At 39.9% G+C, this 18,036-nt stretch overlaps 1 protein-coding gene and 1 long non-coding RNA gene across 2 annotated transcripts in view; one reads left to right on the forward strand and one right to left on the reverse strand.

The window, feature by feature from the left end:
• The window catches only part of LOC149450023 (uncharacterized), a 103,238-nt gene extending 98,767 nt beyond the window's left edge, over positions 1–4,471 (reverse strand). Inside the window, exon 1 of the long non-coding RNA XR_016315322.1 lies at positions 4,424–4,471. This is a non-coding gene — a long non-coding RNA (uncharacterized LOC149450023). The remainder of the gene's footprint in view (positions 1–4,423) is intronic.
• On the forward strand, positions 807–17,750 carry MYL7 (myosin light chain 7). The gene is made up of 7 exons (XM_089692454.1): positions 807–930; positions 5,410–5,520; positions 5,903–5,978; positions 8,058–8,162; positions 10,404–10,482; positions 12,477–12,525; positions 17,589–17,750. The coding sequence occupies exons 1-7, from the start codon at positions 928–930 to the stop codon at positions 17,691–17,693; spliced, it is 528 nt and encodes a 175-aa protein (XP_089548580.1). The 5' UTR covers positions 807–927; the 3' UTR covers positions 17,694–17,750.
• The last annotated feature ends 286 nt before the right edge of the window (positions 17,751–18,036 follow it).

Here is an 18,036-nt window from a genome sequence, read left to right on the forward strand (position 1 = left end):
TCTGCATAGTCTGGGTTAAAAAGTGTCCGTAATCGAGGGCCAGATTTAGACCTTGGGAGGCATGGGGCATTTCAGCTTTGCGGGGGGGCTCATACACAGAATTAATTTGCATTCTCAGTGACGGTCACACATTTTCAAAATGCATGATAATATTGTGCACACATGCATAGTCATTGGCCATCTACCTTAAGCGATATGTGCGGTTTGCTTGAGCTGCCAAAATTCATTTTTAAAAACAACAGAATATATCAGTCCAGGGTAAAAACTTTTACAGATGATAGCAGGCAACATATTACTTCCCAAAATACAGTTAATAAAAGAAAGTAATTTTTAGTATATATTTTCTATTATTTTATTATTATCATTTATTTTTTATTATTTTATATTTTTTTTATATTGTTTTAAATTATTTCTGTATAGAGGGGGCCCTTTTGTCAAGGGTCAAGGTCAATTGCCCCGTATAAATCCATCACTGCTGTAATCTACATGGAATAAGCCTTTTTACGTGTTCCTATAATATAACACTGCAAATATATTACAGGTAACAGATGTTATAAGGGGGCCTTTGCATAAGGCAGGTAGGATACGAAAACAAAAATAAGTATGGCACATTGTTATAATGTTCAGGGAGATTCTGGCATTACAAGTAATATGACATCTGAGAAGGCCGTATGGCTAGGTATAAAATGCTAGTAAAAAGTATTCAGGGACTTTTTGTGTACTATGGGACATCAGTAAGAGCCTGTATCAGCTGGATGGCATGGAATTTGAACACTTAAGCCCTTATCTTCCCCAGCTCTGCCCAGCCATCTTTGGTCCTCTGCCTCAAGCATGCTGCTATTTTAGCTAGAGTTCAGATAAAGAGCAGTATAAAAAGTAGGGGGTCTGCAAACTAAGCGTCAGGAGACCTGGAAGGAAGCAACAGAAATGGTAAGTGATAAGTGCTTTACTTATAGATTAGTTTTAAAGGAATAGATGCTGGCTCAGAAAAAAAACCATTGTGGCATGTTCTCCCGAATAATGTTGCATAGTAAAGTTTTCATTTTATAAGTTGAAATTGGCATGAGCCCCTTATCAGTCTCAGATTTAACAGCCCGCATCAGGATTTCGAAAAATTATATTGGGGACATTCATCGTGCTCATTATGAAAATTATTACATTATTCCCAAGTAAGGATCTTTCAGGACAAGGTAGGAGAATACATAATAGTGTAACTGCAAACAACTGTGATATCAGAAACAAAAAGAAAAATGATTCAATAGTTCATCTTCCTACAGTAGTTATTTATGATGACATGGGATAGGTACACAGGTGGACATTGTCACTGACTGTCTTACCACTCTACAATGCGGTAGAACTTATTTATTTATTTATGTCAGGTATTTATATAGCACCGTCAATTTAGGCAGTGTTTTACATACATATATTGTACATTTACATCAGTCCCTAACCCTCAAGGAGCATACAATCTAAAGTCCCTAACTCACATTCATACTAGGGCCAATTTAGACAGGAGCCAATTAACCTACCAGCATGTCTTTGGAGTGTGGGATGAAACCGGAGCACTCGGAGGAAACCCACGCAGTCACAGGGAGAACATGCAAACTCCAGGCAGGTGGTGCCGGGGTTGGGATTCGAATCAGCAACTCTAGTACTGCCACGCGGAAGTGCTCACCATTTAGCCACTGTGCTGCCTGTGCAGCTGCACTCCTACAGCAATATGATGGTCCAGAGTAGCACAGAAAACCAATTAATGGGAACTCAGGGTAAAGTATCAACAGCCACATTGAAATATATGGAAGAACCTTATTTTTAAAACTTGAAATTGTATAGCAAACAAAGGCTGTGACCCTTTGTGGTCACTTTTTTAAGATCATACAACTAATTCCCAAATGTTTTTCTAGAGCTCCTTATTCTTCTCCTACATTGTCCAATTATTACTGGCAAGGGTAGTATATGGTTGACACAATAATTGCACCTCTATAATGTTTTTCCTTCTATAATTATAGCTATATAATTGTGCTCAGCTGTTGGCTGAATTGGAGTACAAAGAGTGGCAATGTGTACAAAGTACAGAAGTATTTCACGGTATGGTGTAGTTTATAATAGTCAGGGGCGGACTGACCATTTGGAAACACGGGCACTGCCCGAGGGCCCGGGGTCAGTAGGGGGCCCCATGAGATGCCCCTGGTACCTTTTTCTTAGGCTTTTTTGAGTTTGGGCAAGGACACAGGGGCCCCATAATCCCCTATTGCCTGGGGGCCCCATGAGTTGTCAGTCCGCCCCTGATAATAGTGCTAAATAGTGAAGTTTCTGTGACAGTATACACAGCGAATACAGTCATTTGTACACCAAGGAGTTGATTTACTAAAAGCAAATTGGATGTTCGCTTTGCAAGTAAAGTTGCACTTTGCAGGGGAACTTGCCCAAGAGCGTAGTAATTGTGGAGAAGTTTCACTTTGAAAAGAATACCCAGTCACATGCAAGAAAAAAAAATAGGATTTCTCCTTGCACATTATTGGATGATGGAAGTCAGCAGAGCTTCACCTCAGTCACTAGGTCCTGGTGCAAATTCACTTGCAAAGTGAACAGCCTATTTGCCTTTAATAAATCAACCCCTGTACAGGGGTGGACTGACAACTCATGGGGCCCCCGGGGAATAGGGGATCATGGGGCCCCTGTGTCCTTGCCCACACTCAAAGCACACCCAAAAAAGCCTACAAAAAAGGTACCAGGGGCATTTCATGGGGCCCCCTACAGACCCCGGTCCCTCGGGCAATGCCCGAGTGCGCGAATGGTCAGTCCGCCCCTGCCCCTGTATATTCTTCCTCTGTCTGCTGTCTATCTCAAAATCATGCAACACCAGACTGGCTGTCATTCTGATCTAATGGCTTCAGTTCTCTCAGTCAGTACCTTGGAATTAGCGAGCAGATCAGGAATGCTGACTTAATTTGCAGGATGCATGTTTTAGACCAATGGCTCAGAAGATATTGAAACTAAAGGAACAGCATTTCTTCCAGGCAACTAATATTTTCAGTAATTTGTAAGCATCTTCCCACCTTTTTCTCATCACAGGTTTGTACTAAAGTGAACAGTCATAACTTAAAACTAAACCTACCCCCATCACCATTCTAAACCATTCTAAACCAATTCTATCTAACCCTGTAAAGAAAAGATATGTATACTTGCCAATTCTGAAGCCACTCTGGTCTAGTCCCAGGCTGGGCTGTCAGCGGCGGCTTCTCTGTGCAGGAGGGGTAGCTGACAAATATAACCTATAGTAAGTCTATGGGTGACATAATCTCCCAGGTATTTCTCAGCTGTTGTTGGCTTTCTCTCCTGTTCACGAAGCCGCCAATTGAGACTGGAGCGGAGCGGCTTCAGAATAGGTAAGTATATGGATCTTTCTTTACAGGGTTAGATAGAATAGTCTTAGAATGGGGGTGGGAATAGGTTTAATATTAGTTAGGTTATGACTGGAATGCCACTTTAAGGGAGAAGCAGGAAGGGTCTAATATGAATTTAATGATGAAGGTTCAGTGCCGCTGCATTTGGCAAGAGAATGTTAATGAGTTAGTGCAGATACTTACTATGCCAAAAAGGTAAACTCCAGAATTTTGGGAGTTAGGTTTGGGATTAGGGGTGCATTCTCATGGTACTTCGAGTGCCCAGGAGGCAGCAGTGAGGTGAACGCAGTTGGAAGACAAGACCAAAGCACTTTTTTTTTTGTGAAGCCTTTAGTTTTAAATTCTAGGTCTACTATAAAGTTAGCATAATGGTATAATGGTTAAGTAGAGGCTAGAAGTAAGAGCACTGTTTTCTAATTTACCTTTCCAGGACAAAAAAATGCCATCAAAATTACTAGCCTGGCTTACCAGTGCCAAACGTTATTGCACTGCCTGGCCAGCTTGCTGTTTCTTCCAAATGTTGATTTAAACCGGTATTAATCCATTTCCAATTCATCCAGAGTGGAGGTACTCTAATTCAGGAGATGTGTAACTGACCAGATCACCAGGTGAGAACAGAGGGAAAAGCCTAAAAAAACTAATGCAACTAATGCAGCCATCACATCTAATGATTGTTAAGCTGCATTATATAAACTTTTTGGTTTTGGGTTTAATAACCCTTTACCAAGGCGATGGGAAGCTGAGCTATTGCTTGCCCTATGAGCAGATCAGTCACATTACTCAGTAACTGAAACTCTAAATGCGTTTTTCTGCTATATATGCTTTGTTATGACTATACTTAATATAGGATACATTGTGTATTATGGCAAAAAGTTATATAAAAGAACAAATCAGGCAACAAGGAAAAAAATAACTATCAAATAGTTATTTGCTTTAACTAGTTTTACAGGTGTATTATGTACACATGGAAGAAGGGTACCACAATCAATGGTTAGAATTTTTGTTCTTTAAGATACCTTGGCTATGGAACCTTGGTCTTGGGATTCATCCAGTCCTCTTCTGAAAGACAATTATTATTATTATTATTTCAGGTACTTATATAGCGCCGTCAATTTATGCAGCACTTCACACACACACATATATATGTATATATATATATATATATATATATATATGTATATATTGTACATTCACATCAGTCCCTAACCCTCAAGGGGTGTACAATCTAAGGACCCTAATGTACATTCATACATACACATACTATCAGCATGTCTTTGGAGTGTGGGAGGAAACCGGAGTACCCGGAGGAAACCCACACAGGCACAGGGAGAACATGCAAACTCCAGGCAGGTGGTGCCATGGTTGGGATTTGAACCAATGACCCTAGTACTGCCAGGCAGAAGTGCTAACCATTTAGCCACTGTCCTGCCCAACAATTAACAAATATAGCAGACACTTTGCAGATGAATTAAAGAGACACCCCTTTGTATAGATGCTGCTCTTTAGAATTGCATGTTTTTACCATAATTGTGCTTGTGAAGCCCTGTTTAAAAAAAAAATATATATATATATATATATATATATATATATATATATATATATATATACACACACAAGCATTATATTCCCTTAGACTGCATTCACACTTCACGTTTTTGAATTCCAAATAGCACTACAATTGTGATAAAACGCACCAAGCATGTTTGGGTGCCATTCTTTCTTAATGGCACCTCAAGTGCGGTGCGATTTTGCCATGAATGGCGCTCAGCAAAACTTGTCACCCAAAAAAAAGGAGCAGGAGCTTCTTTAAGTGACAGTTCTGCAGGTACATTTTAATGCATCCGTCATAATATTCTAGCCCTGTCTCTTTCAGTATGTCCTAATGTGTCAAATCAAATGCATTGTGGCCCACTGATTTTTTTTTTTTTAGCCTAATAAAATCCAGAATTAAAAAATATTTCAGCTTTGGTTTGTCTTACACATTTCTTCATACACTATCCAGGCCAGCCGAAAAGCAGTGACTCGTGGTAAAGGTGCAGCAAAACGTGCCCAACGAGGTTCTTCCAATGTCTTCTCAATGTTTGAGCAGTCACAGATCCAAGAATTTAAAGAGGTGAGATATATGTAATATAAAGAGGTGAGTAATATGATATGTATTAGCTTTTTTAGCATAACAGTGCTTCCATTCACAAAGATATCACCTAGTTGTCAAAGTTAATCTGTAAGGCTCAACTACTCTGCACTGGTACAAGGCAATGAGCAAGACAAAACTCAATGGTCCTCTAGTCTAGGGGTTGGACAGCTTTGCGCAGCAAAAATATTAGGTGGAATACAAAGAAGTATCCTGTTTTTATAGGGCATTATCACCATGGGGTTAAATTAGTTCTGAGACAACTGCCAATATAATAGTTTATTTGGTAAATGTGACCTGTAAACAATACAGTTCAGTAATCAATAATCATGATGCTAAATCCATGCTTTTTCATTATGTCTAGGCCTTCAGCTGTATAGACCAAAATCGTGATGGCATAATAAGCAAGTCTGACCTTAAAGAGACCTATATGCAGCTGGGTGAGTTACTGCACTTATAAGAACTGTGTAAAATATTGGTCATAATGTATCCAATGTTAACCACTTGCCTACCGGGCACTTATACCCCCTTCCTGCACAGGCCAATTTTTAGCTTTCAGCGCTGTCACACTTTGAATGACAATTGCGCAGTCATGCAACACTGTACCCATATGAAATTTTTATAATTTTTTTGAGACAGATAGAGCTTTATTTTGGTGGTATTTAATCACCTCTGGGTTTTTTATTTTTTCGTAAACAAACCAAAAACCACTGAAAATTTAAAAAAAAAAAGTTTTTACTTAGTTTTTGTTATATAATTTTGGAAATAAGTGATTTTTGCTCCTTCACTGATGTGCGCTAATGAGGCTGCAGTGATGGGCACTGATAGGCTGCACTGATGGACACTGATAGGTGACACTGATGGGCACTGATGAGGAGGCACTGGTAGGTGACACTGATGGGCATTGACAGGCATCACTGATGGGCACTGAATGGCAGCACTCATATTTGGCACTGATAGGTGGCACTGATAGGCGGCACTGACTGGCACTGATAGGCGGCACTGACTGACACTGTTAGGTGGCACTGATAGGCAGCACTGACGGGCACTGATAGGCTGCACTGATGCACACTGATAGGCGGCACTGATGCACACTGATAGGCGGCACTGATTGGCAGCACTGATAGGTGGCACTGACTGGCACTGATGGTTGACACTGAAATGCAGCTCAGATGGGCATTGATGTGTACTGATAGGCACTGATATGTGGCATTGATGTGGCACTGATGGGCACTGGCAGGTAGCATGGATGAGCACTGACAGCTGGCACTGATGAACACTGACAGGTGGCACTGCTGGGGCTACACTGATCATCAGGACACACTGATCATCAGTGCCCTGATGATCAGTGTAGATGTCCCCTCTGAGGGATGCCGATTACTGTCTCTCCTCTCCTCTCGAGCTGTCAGCATGACAGCTCGTGAGGAGAGAAATGCCGATAACCGGCATTTCCCTATTTACATGTGATCAGCTGTGATTGGACACAGCTGATCACATGACCGAGCCGACATCTTCGGCTCTTTCCATTTATCGGTGATCCTTGTGTCCGAGGGACACAGCGCACCGCCGATCAACGCACTGCACGCTCCCGGAGCCACGCATGCGCCGTTAGAATGGGACGACGTCATATGACGTCGTCCCAGAACGAGAGAACCACCTTGTGCCCGTCATATTACTATATGGCGGGTGGCAGGTGGTTAAAGAAGAGCTCTGGGATAGGCAAAAAAATTACCCATTAGCATACCCCCCTACACAAAACAGTTTATAAAATTTTGAAAATCCTTACCATTGAGGAGAAAAGTCTAATTGAATTTTCCTGACCTCATCTCTGTAATTAAAAAGATAACAGCATTTGTTCCTCCAAGGAGGAGGTGTAACAGCGGGGATTACATCATATCCTCTCCTCTCTCTGTAGTAAAAGGAAACCACAGTTCCCATCAACCACAAGGAATTATAGTGAATGTGGGTGGGTACACTAGGCCTGTACATGTTGAATGTGTCTGAGAGTCCTGGTTTGTCCGCCACAACAAGTGGGGCTGAATTACATGACTGCTTCCTGGGTAAAGAACTACAGAAGGGACGTGCCATGACCAGTGGCTGGGGGAATGGGAGGCATAGCAGCCACTGGTCTTACAGACAGGAAACCAAAGAGAATTAACGGTTTGATTTGAAAATGAATAGGCTATTTGAGAACAATTACTGAATGAACCAGAAGATGGATAACATATTAAGTGAAGGTAGGAAATCAGCAACAAGGACAAGTAAAGAAGTTTTTGCCCAGAGTTCTGCTTTAATTAAGTGACCAAACCTCTACACACATAGCTGCCAGGGATCTACTCACCAAACCTCTCTCCCTACTGTTGTGTTTAACAGTAAACATATCTTATTCATCACTGGTAAACCATAGCATTGGGGTAACTGATCCTTACTCTGTGCACTGTCCAAAGGACAGTTAATGGCATTGACTATTCTACCACCCCATTCATACTGTTTATTAGTGTCTCCTCTCTCTTTCTTAGGAAAGATGAATGTGAATGACGATGAGTTGGAGGGAATGCTGAAGGAAGGAAAAGGACCCATCAACTTTACTGTATTCCTAACTCTATTTGGAGAAAAGCTTAATGGTAAGCCATTAATGACCATCTACAAAAAAAATCTATTTTTTGCTAGTTTATGATCACTGTTATCAGGGCTGCTGTTAGAAATCACAGGGCCCCATGCAAGCCTACATGACAGCACCCCCCCCATCCCCCACCCGAAAACATCAAAATAATATTTTCATAAAAAATACACTAAAGTGATTATTTACAGAAACAAGTAAAATATACTGTACAACATTTCTGCTAAATCTAAATTATAAAAATGTATTTAGTTAATATAAAAAACTGTGTGGAATGGGTACTGTGGCCTGTACAGTGTGATTCAGCTTTTTTGTTTGTGGCTAGAGCTGTGTTCTGTTACGCTATGGGGCCACAGCAGCTGTATGAACACAGCCACAGGGCCTAATTTGACAGGTGTGTGGCTATAAGTGTATAGCCCTGAACACAGACAGTGTGTATGCGGGGCTACACTCACACCTGCGAATTGCAGATGGCCCCAGTTGCACAAATAAACTGCCTATTCATGCTGTATATCTTTAATTAGTTGTTACAATTTTTTCTTTTTACATTTTTTTTTGGGGGGGGTTGAACTATGAAGTTTTACTTTTCAGAGAAAGGGACTGAGGACATATATTTCTCAACCCATTCTCTGCAGCCTCAGCTGCACTGGACAGTGAATGAAGAGAAAGCACCTTGGCCCCTGTTTATTATTAAACTGAATCATAGTAAATACAGTTTATTATGCTTCAGTTATGAATGAACACAATGAGTGATCAGTATCGATCACTCACTGGGGGATATTTATTAAAACTGGTGCACAAAGAATCTGGTGCAGCTGTGCATTGTAACCGATCAGCTTCTAACTTCAGCTTCTTAAACTACGCTTTGACAATAAAAACTAGAAGCTGATTGGTTACTATGCACAACTGCATCAGATTTTGTTAGCAACTTTGTTATTCGGAAGGAAATAGTTGGTAAATTACATATTTACTGGCCCCTTCCACCACTCTCCATTCTGAAATGATCCTTCTGTGTGACCACAGCAACTGGCAGGAGGGAGAGGAGAGAGGCTGGCAGCGCTGTAGGATGGGCGCACAGGGGACCAGGCAGCAAGAGGAAGAAGATCTTTGACAGGGATGGTGACTGGAACAGTATGGGGTCCCAAATACTGGAAGTGATCCCCCTGTGGCTCCCTGTGCAGCAGCTGAAAGCTGGCAGGAGGGGAGAGGAGAGAAAGCCCAAAGAGGGGTTTTGGCACACAGCACGGAGAACAGAGGGAATCAGATAGTGTACAGGAGGGCAGTGGCATCCCAAGGCAGGTGCGTAGGGTGCGGCCCGCACCGGGTAACACCGACCACACGGGGTGACACTGGACCCGCTCCACGAAAAGGTAAGTTGTAAAGCAAGCCGACGATCCATCGGATCCATCCTGTGGGGATCGTCGGCTTTCTTTACAACTTATCTTTTCTTGGAGCAGGTCCGGTGTCACCCCGTATAGGTTGCATGCTGACGATCCCCGCAGGATGGATTGGCTCTGCGGATTGGGGAGCATAATGGATCGTACTCTGATCCATTATGCTCAATCCACAGATCTGAACCATCCTGGGGGAATCGTCGGCATGCAACCTATACGGGGTGACACCGGACCCGCTCCAAGAAAACGTAAGTTATAAAGAAAGCGGACAATCCCCGCAGGATGGATCGGATCTGCGTATTGAGCATAATGGATCGGACTCCGATCCATTATGCTCAATCTGCAGATCCAATCCATTCTGCGGGGATCGTCGGAGGGGGTGTCACCAAGTGTTCTCGCACTGGGTTACACCAACCCTAGGGACGCCTCTGCAGGAGGGGGTGATTGATGCAGCGGGGGGAGCAATTACAGGAACCAATCACCTATATGGCTCTCCCTGCAGCAGACAAAAGCCGACAGGAGAGAGAGGAGGAGGAGCTGGTTTTCAGATAATGATTTCTGACATTTTTCTGACACGTTCATGGCATGCTTGTTCCAGTTTTGTTACTCAAAAGTACCAAAGCCAGAAACAGCCAGACAACTAGAAATTTCAAAAGAGAACCAGAAATGGTAGCTCCTATACTTTTCTCACGGCAGAGTCACTTTTATCACTTTTAGCAGCAAAAACTGATAATATGAAAGTTTTATCTACCTTACCTACCCTCCTGCAGAATACATTTGCTTATGAAGTACAGACATACAGTACATCTGCTCTTCAAAATGTAAATTTGACCTAAACATTGGTTTCTTAGGAACGGACCCTGAAGACTCTATACTCAGTGCTTTCAAACTTCTAGACCCTAATGCAACTGGCAACATCAATAAGGATGAGTAAGTAAATTCTACACTGTTAATGCAAGAAGTTAAAGAATTTCTAAGACACTCTTAGGCTGGACATACATTATACAATTTTCTTGAGATTTTTGGTTTAGATTTACCAAAAACCATATAATATGAGGTCAAACCTAACAACACTTTCAATTGTATCCAATTAGGCAGGCTCTTGTACTACATAGTTTATGGCAAATCTAAAGGAAATTGGGCAGAAATTGGACAGAAAATTGTATAGTGTATGGCCAGCCTTAATCTTTGTCTCAGCTCTAGATCACTGTCACATAGACTGCCTTGGCCAAGTCCTTAGCCAGGAATATTTAATCTAACAAGTACCCCTCAAGTTAAGTAAAGTTTTTAGTTGACTCAACTCCAAGTAGATTGTTAAATAATGCAATCTGCAACCGAAAACAATCAGTAAGAAAAAAAACTCTCAGCAATATAAGGGCGGCTTTATACTCCCTTGGTACGGTCCCACTGCTAAAAAGCGGTTTTTGTGCAGGTTATCTTAGATTTCCCATAGACTTCTATGATGTCCTGTGGTTTTGGTGCGGTTTCACAAGGCGCACCAAAGATGCAGCATGCAATAGTTTTGGTGTTCTTTCTGAAAATGCACCAAAACTGCAGGACCTCATGGAAGTCTATAGGAAAACGCAGAGTAAATTGAAATCTGACTAGTAACTATGAATTACAATGCATGCACTATGCACATCATCTCTTTTTTGTATTGGACAAGTCCTATATAACACTGATATTGGAATAATAATTTAACTCCTTGACGCCGACGTAACGGCTTTTTTCCGTGGGGCCACATATTTGCATACCTGTCTTTGTGCTAGGAGCACGCCGCACGGCGCGCTCCCAGCACAAAGACCATGGTGTCACTGAGAGCCCCGGGTCCCGTTCTAACAATCAGGACCCGGGACTCCAGATTCTGGGTCACATGATTTTTGTGATAGCCTCTGATTGGCTGTCACAGTGATCAATCACTGTACAGCCTGGTCCCCTTGTTTTTTTCTCTCTCTATGAATGGAGGAGAGAGATGCATTGTATCTCTCTAACCCCTGGCATAGAGGGAAAAAAAATGTTCGTAAAATAAATAAATAAATAAATAATAAATATTAAAAATAAAAGAAAAAATAAAGAAAAAATAACTAGATCAAGGTTTTATCTAGTTCAGTGCAAGGGTTAGTGTTTGGGTCAAGGTGTCAGGGTCAAAGGTCAAGGTGTCAGGGTCAAAGGTCAGGATTTAATAAAAATGGTATCTGTATCAGTTGGTGTCAATGTCAGTGTCAGTGTGTTTTAGGTTAAAAAAAGGACAAAAACAAAATGTGCATTATTGTTTCTGGGCTATACTACGGGTACAAACAACAAATAACATACACATATATGGTATCGCTGCGATCGCCAGGAGCTGGAAAATTTATTTTGGGTTGTTCTTTGGTGGTAGGTTATGGTAGTAACAAGAAACACACAGCTAAATAAAAATTTATTTTTTTTTTACTATTTTGGGCCAGTTTTCTTTTGATAATAAAAAAAAAAACAGGAGATATCCATTATCATTTACCACCAAATAAAAGCCCAATTTGTCCTGAAAAAAACAAGGTATAATTCACCTGAATGTACAAAGTAGTTGTGATAATATGTACAGTGTTATTAACACATGTCAACGTTGCAAAATTGTGCTTAGGCATTTAGATTTGTTTTACCTTTAGGTGTGAAGGGGTTAAACGAAGCTGTGGCCAATCATTTTTAGGCTTTTAGCAGGATATGGGAAGACTATTTGAAAATAAATTGTTATTGGTCACTTACTTTTTTATATTATCTGTTTTGTTATGAGTTTGAAGGTGAAAAGTTAGAGAGATGTGCCAACCAAGAAATATCTGTGATGACTGGTTATTAGAAATAGAGAGTATAACGCATTTTGCAACTATGTAAGAGCTAGCAGAGCTAAATGTTTTATGATCATGATTAAAAATTCCCCTTTTTTTCAGGTTAAAGAATCTCCTTATGACACAAGCGGACAAGTTCACAGCAGAAGAGGTCAGTTATTCCTACTACATCAAACGATTCCCCCACTGGCTGCAGCAATGGGGTTGATTTACTAAAGGCAAATATACTGTGCACAGCAAATGCAGCTGCTCTAGATCTGGGGGGAAGCTCTGAAATCTCATCTAATCATGTGGAAACAAAATTATGTTTTTTTTTGTGATTGAGTATTCTTTGCAAAGTGAAGCTTTACCTCATTTACTAAACCCTAGAGCAACTGCAGCTGCCATGCACAGTATATTTGCCTTTAGTAAATCAAACCCAATGTGTCATATGTAGTTAATATGGCATAGGAATTGGACTTCATTAACTCTTGTGGAACTAAAACTACCATGATGCTTTTCACAAATATAACAATTTGAAATTAGTGTGTGACACTTCAGTCTCAGGTGGTTTATCAGAATTTTCCTAATCATTGCAACCTTTTGCCATATTACACTGACGGTGTTTGAAGCAATACAAACATGCCCAACCTTGTCCAAATGTAACTATACTATTATTTAGGACCCACGTCAATTGCCTTTTTCATCTTAAAATGGGTTCACTTCATGCAAAAACAACTTGAAGCAGCTTTGGAAAAAAAAATACAGGGCAGAAAGGGGTGATCTGCACTTCACCTGTTAAAGAATTCTGAATGATCGCAGAAATTATCTAAATTACAAACAATGCACCTGAGAGCAAGCTGCATTTTCCCAATGATGTAAGCCCTAAGGCTAGGTTCACTTCTGTGCGGATGGTGCCGCTGCGGATCCGCACGAAAATCTGTGCAGCCGCACCACTCGCACAGAGAAATGCAGACCCACATGCGGGTGTCATTAATTCTAATGGCACGCCGCCCACACTGGAAAACGCAGCCGTACTGGGAGCCAAGGTTCCCATGCGGGCTGCATTTTCCAAAGAAGTGCAGGGACTTCTTCCCTGCCTGTCACAGGGCACAGAAGTCCATTCAAATGAATGGGATCTTGTTACCGTGCAAAACGCGGCCTGCACGGCCGCATATATGTGAACCAGGGATCAAGGCCGGTTCAAACTATAAAAACACAGTCCAGATGTGTTCCGGATGTGTTTCTGCATGCATGTTTTTGGCGCATTCCGGTGCATTTTTGATATGTTTTTTACGAGATCCAGTGTGTTTTTGATGCATTTCAGTTAAATTTTTTCCCCTCTCTTTTTCTTCAATGTAAATAGGGACATGTGTGTTCCAGTGCGTTGTTGGTGCATTTTGCTGCGTTCCAGTGCATTTTTGATGCGTTTTACCGCATTCCAGTACAGTTCTGTGCAGGAAAAATGCAGCCTGTTCTACTTATTTTCTGCATCCGGAACACACTGGAACTCCAAGCACTGATGTGAACTATGACTATGACAACCATATAACCTACATTCTGTGTGTTCTGGATGCAGAAAAAAAGCACACTGAAACGCATGTAGTGTGAACTGGCCCTAAAAGTTGATCAAAAGTCCAATATCCCTGAACAACATTATGAACAGGTCAGTCCACTGATAACTGATCTTTCAGTATTTGGCAACTGACTGAGGTGTTCTTTTATCATGCAGAGGTAAATGACTGCTGCTCAGTTCTCCGGCATTCTCAGAGGATCAGTTCTCCTCTGATTGCCTTTTTATGAAGGAGTGTAGATCGCTTCTCCTAATGAAGGGAAGAGTGATCTACAAATGCTTTGAACGCTGGAAAACGGCCGCTGTTACTGTATGAGATTACAGTAAGAGATCATTCAAACACAGTTTACTAAGTGGCGGTAAATTACCGCTGCTTCATTTGTGGTTCATCCGATTCTCCAGCTTTGGGCTGGAGAATCTGGAGGGAGAACACAGATCGCCAGTGAAGGGCTGACATCGCTCCTTCATACACTGGCCATCTGTGTGCTGAGATGATCAGCGGAGAACATGTTCTCCACTGGTCATCTCTGTTTCCTAAACCATTAATGATCTTGAGATCAGCAATGATCCTCAGGATCGCCACTGATCTCAGTTTCATAAAAGGACACCTGAAACCTAAGACACAGAAAATTGTACAGAAAATCCGGCTATCAAAGTAATCGTATGATAATCTGATTGTTAGTACGCAGCTTTCGTCTGAAATTATTTGAAGGGACAAGCATGAAAATTATTCATACGATACCAGATCATACAATTTTTGTTTAACCAGTGCAGTTTTCAGCCAAAAATACAATACAATACATGACATCACTTTCAAATTTTCTTTCTGTCATACAAGAATTTTCGTATGCTAGTCTCCACTTTCGATATGAGACTAGCATACAAAAATAACCAGACAATCATTAGTCCAATGTTGTGATCGTGTACACGGGGCTTAATGGGACACTCCACCCTTACCAGTTATTTTTAATTTTTATTCCTTGGTTATTATAAATGAAAAAATAACTATTTATTAGACCATAGAGTTCAAAGTCATCCTCTTCAAGGCCAAAGATTTTCCACAGGGCTTTTCTCCTGCACCACCATCTTGGGTGGATATCCCACATATGCTGGGACATGCTGCAGGTCTACAGGACCTAGCAGTAGACATGTGCGGCTCGTTTCGCTCCAAATTGAAATTTGGACAGATGTTTCGTTATTCAAAGATCCGGATGAATACAACTTTTCAAATTACAATAGTACAAACAAATTTAAACAAATCCGAAATAACAAAATGTAATTTCTTCTGAAATAAATTATTTGAAATTAATTTGAAAATAAAATCGAATTCAAAAACATATTGCTGATTTCTTTCAAAGACTGTGCGCATTAGTAAAGCCATCTTCCGAAAAGAATAGAATAAAACAGAATAGAATAGAATGGAAATTAAAAGACTAGAATAGAACAGAATATAATAGAATAGAAAATAGACCAGTTTAGAAAAAAATGGAATAGAATAGAATAAAATAGAAAGAATATAGTCATCTTCTGAAATCTGAATTTTTAATAAAATAAAAAGAATATAGCCATCTTTTGAATTTTGAAAAGAATAAAATAGAAAAGAATGGAATAGCATAGAAAATTAAGGAATAGAATAGAAAGGAATAGAGCAGAAAAAATGAATTAAAATAGAATAGAAAAAAATAGAATAAAATAAAAAGAATATAGCTGTCTTCCGAAAATTAAAAAGAATAGCACAAAATAGAACAGAATAGAATAAAACAGAATATAAAACAATAGAACAGAAAATAGAATAGAAAAGAATAGATTAGAAAAGAATGGAATAGAATGGAAAAAAATAGAATAAAATAGAATAGAATAGAAAGAATATAGTAGTCTTCTGAAATTTGAATTTTGAAAGTTGAATTTGGAATAAAATAGAAAGAATAATATAGCCGTCTTCTAAAATTTGAGTAGGATAGAACCAGCTATTCTTCACAATGAATTTGGATCGATTCGATATTTTCAAATTAAATTAAATTCAAATACTTTGAATCTATTGGCAAACTTTGAATATGGTTGAAAATGATTAAACAAAACAAAACTGTACTATACGAATTTCATTACAAATGCAGCAAAACAAAATGTAACCTATCAAATCAATCTGAAACTTAACACATTTTTTCATTCTGCACATGTCTACCTGTCAGAGACATATCTGTGGATACACAAAAAAATCGCATTAAACATTCCGCTCATGTGCAGACATGCTGTGGGTCTCTGCCAATCTAAGGGACATAACAGACTCTGTATGCGTTTGTGCATACACAGACATGCCACAGGTCTCTTCCTAGGTCCTATAGACACATGGCATGTCTGTGTATGTGCGAGATATGCTTTCACACAACATATGCCATCCTCGCCTAGGCAAGGATAGTGGAAGTAAAACCTAAAAAAAATGGAAAAAAGGTATTTATTGTTTAAAAGTACTTCCCTCAATTGCTTTGGGATGGGGGTGAAGAATCAAAGGAGAGGAAGTGCTTTTCATTGGTGAAGGGCCTCATTAACAGGCAGTGAGTCTTCCTAATGTGTGCTGTGCTCGGAATTTCAGAGAGAATTTATTCTCACAGGAGGTCCCTAAAGACATATAAAGCCACCAGTAAACAAAACCTCCTAGCATCCCAGCTGAAATATAAATTTCATGTGCGCTAAGCCTTTGACCAAGAAAGATATATATTCATCTCTAGGGGAACTCTCTAATCATGCCTTATTCCTTTCATTCTGACATATACCCTAACATCTCTCATCCTTTAACCACTTCCCATGCGGCCCATGTACATGAACGGCCGGACGGGAGCAGTGCAGGAGCAGGTTGCCGTTCATAAACGGCGCCCGCATTTTCAGGTTTTGCGTGCTCCCTGGGAGCGTGCGGCACTGCGATTCGGTGTGTGGAGGACACAGCGGAACACCGATCACTGTACGGGACCTCTTTCTGTACCATGTAACATGTGACAAGCTGTGACCAATCACAGATCTCACAGTATTTCTCAATAGTTGCACGAATGCAGCCAGAGAGAAGGAGAAATGATTGCATTTATAGCCTTTATGGGTGTAAAAAAAAAAAAAAATCTTCATCACCCCCACAAGTAGTACAGTGTCACTATGGTGACACTGTACAGCTAGGGTGACAGTATGTTAAAAAACCCCATAAATAATAATATAAAAAAAAAATAAAAATGTAAGAAAAAAATTTAAAAAATTATAATTTTTTGTTGTAAACTAATTTTGGTTATTTTTTTTTTACTAAAAAGATAACCGAATAAATTTTGGCCAAGATTTATGAAGAAAGATTATTTATTTGCAAAATTTTATAAGAGAACACTTTTTTTCAAAATTTTTGGACTTTCATTTATATAGCAAAAAAAAATAAAAATCCCAGTGGTGAATAAATACCACCAAAATAAAGTTTTATCTGTCTCAAACAAATGCTAAAAAAATCATATGGGTACAGTGTTGCATGACTTGTCATTTGAATTGTCATTCAAAGTGTGATAGCACTGAAAGCTGAAAATTGGCCTGGACAGGAAGGGGGTAAAAGTGTCTGGACTTGAAGTGGTTAATAATGTCTCCACAGCCAATGTACTATAGAATTGTTATGCTCTTTATGCATTTTTTTTTTTTAGGTTGAACAGATGTTTGCTGTGACCCCAATTGATGTGGCTGGGAATATCGACTACAAGTCACTGTGTTACATAATCACACATGGAGATGAGAAGGAGGAATCGTGAACTTCTCTTGATTATGATTGGGCAATTGTATCCTAAATAAAACTTTTATTTTCTACATCCTCCCATTGCTTTTTTAGTTTTTAAATTTCTTTATTATTTTATTGTCACTGAACTGAAATTCTCCAATTGTAGAAACAGTAATAACAGTTTAGGAGAACAAACATATACAGTAACAACACTAGCAGAAATGGTCTAGATGGTGATGAGAAAAATTCTGACAATAATAATAGGCCCTGAAATGTTTGTCTCAGGAATAGGGTTCCCAGGTCAGTACAAAAAAAACTGCAGGTTAAAAGAAACCTGTACTGACAATATACAGCATATAGGCTGCCACTGTAAAACT

The sequence above is a fragment of the Staurois parvus genome, unplaced genomic scaffold (assembly GCF_062004578.1).
Source record: "Staurois parvus isolate SC_StPar_1 unplaced genomic scaffold, SC_StPar_1.0 ptg000586l, whole genome shotgun sequence".
In the NCBI taxonomy this organism is placed as follows: domain Eukaryota; kingdom Metazoa; phylum Chordata; class Amphibia; order Anura; family Ranidae; genus Staurois; species Staurois parvus.

What these genes read in the sequence shown, in the direction of transcription:
- MYL7 (XM_089692454.1), top strand. An exon ending in AGAGACCTATATGCAGCTGG is followed by an intron (nt 5,979 to 8,057) that starts GTGAGTTACTGC and finishes TCTCTTTCTTAG; the next exon opens with GAAAGATGAATGTGAATGAC. An exon ending in GGCAACATCAATAAGGATGA is followed by an intron (nt 10,483 to 12,476) that starts GTAAGTAAATTC and finishes CCTTTTTTTCAG; the next exon opens with GTTAAAGAATCTCCTTATGA.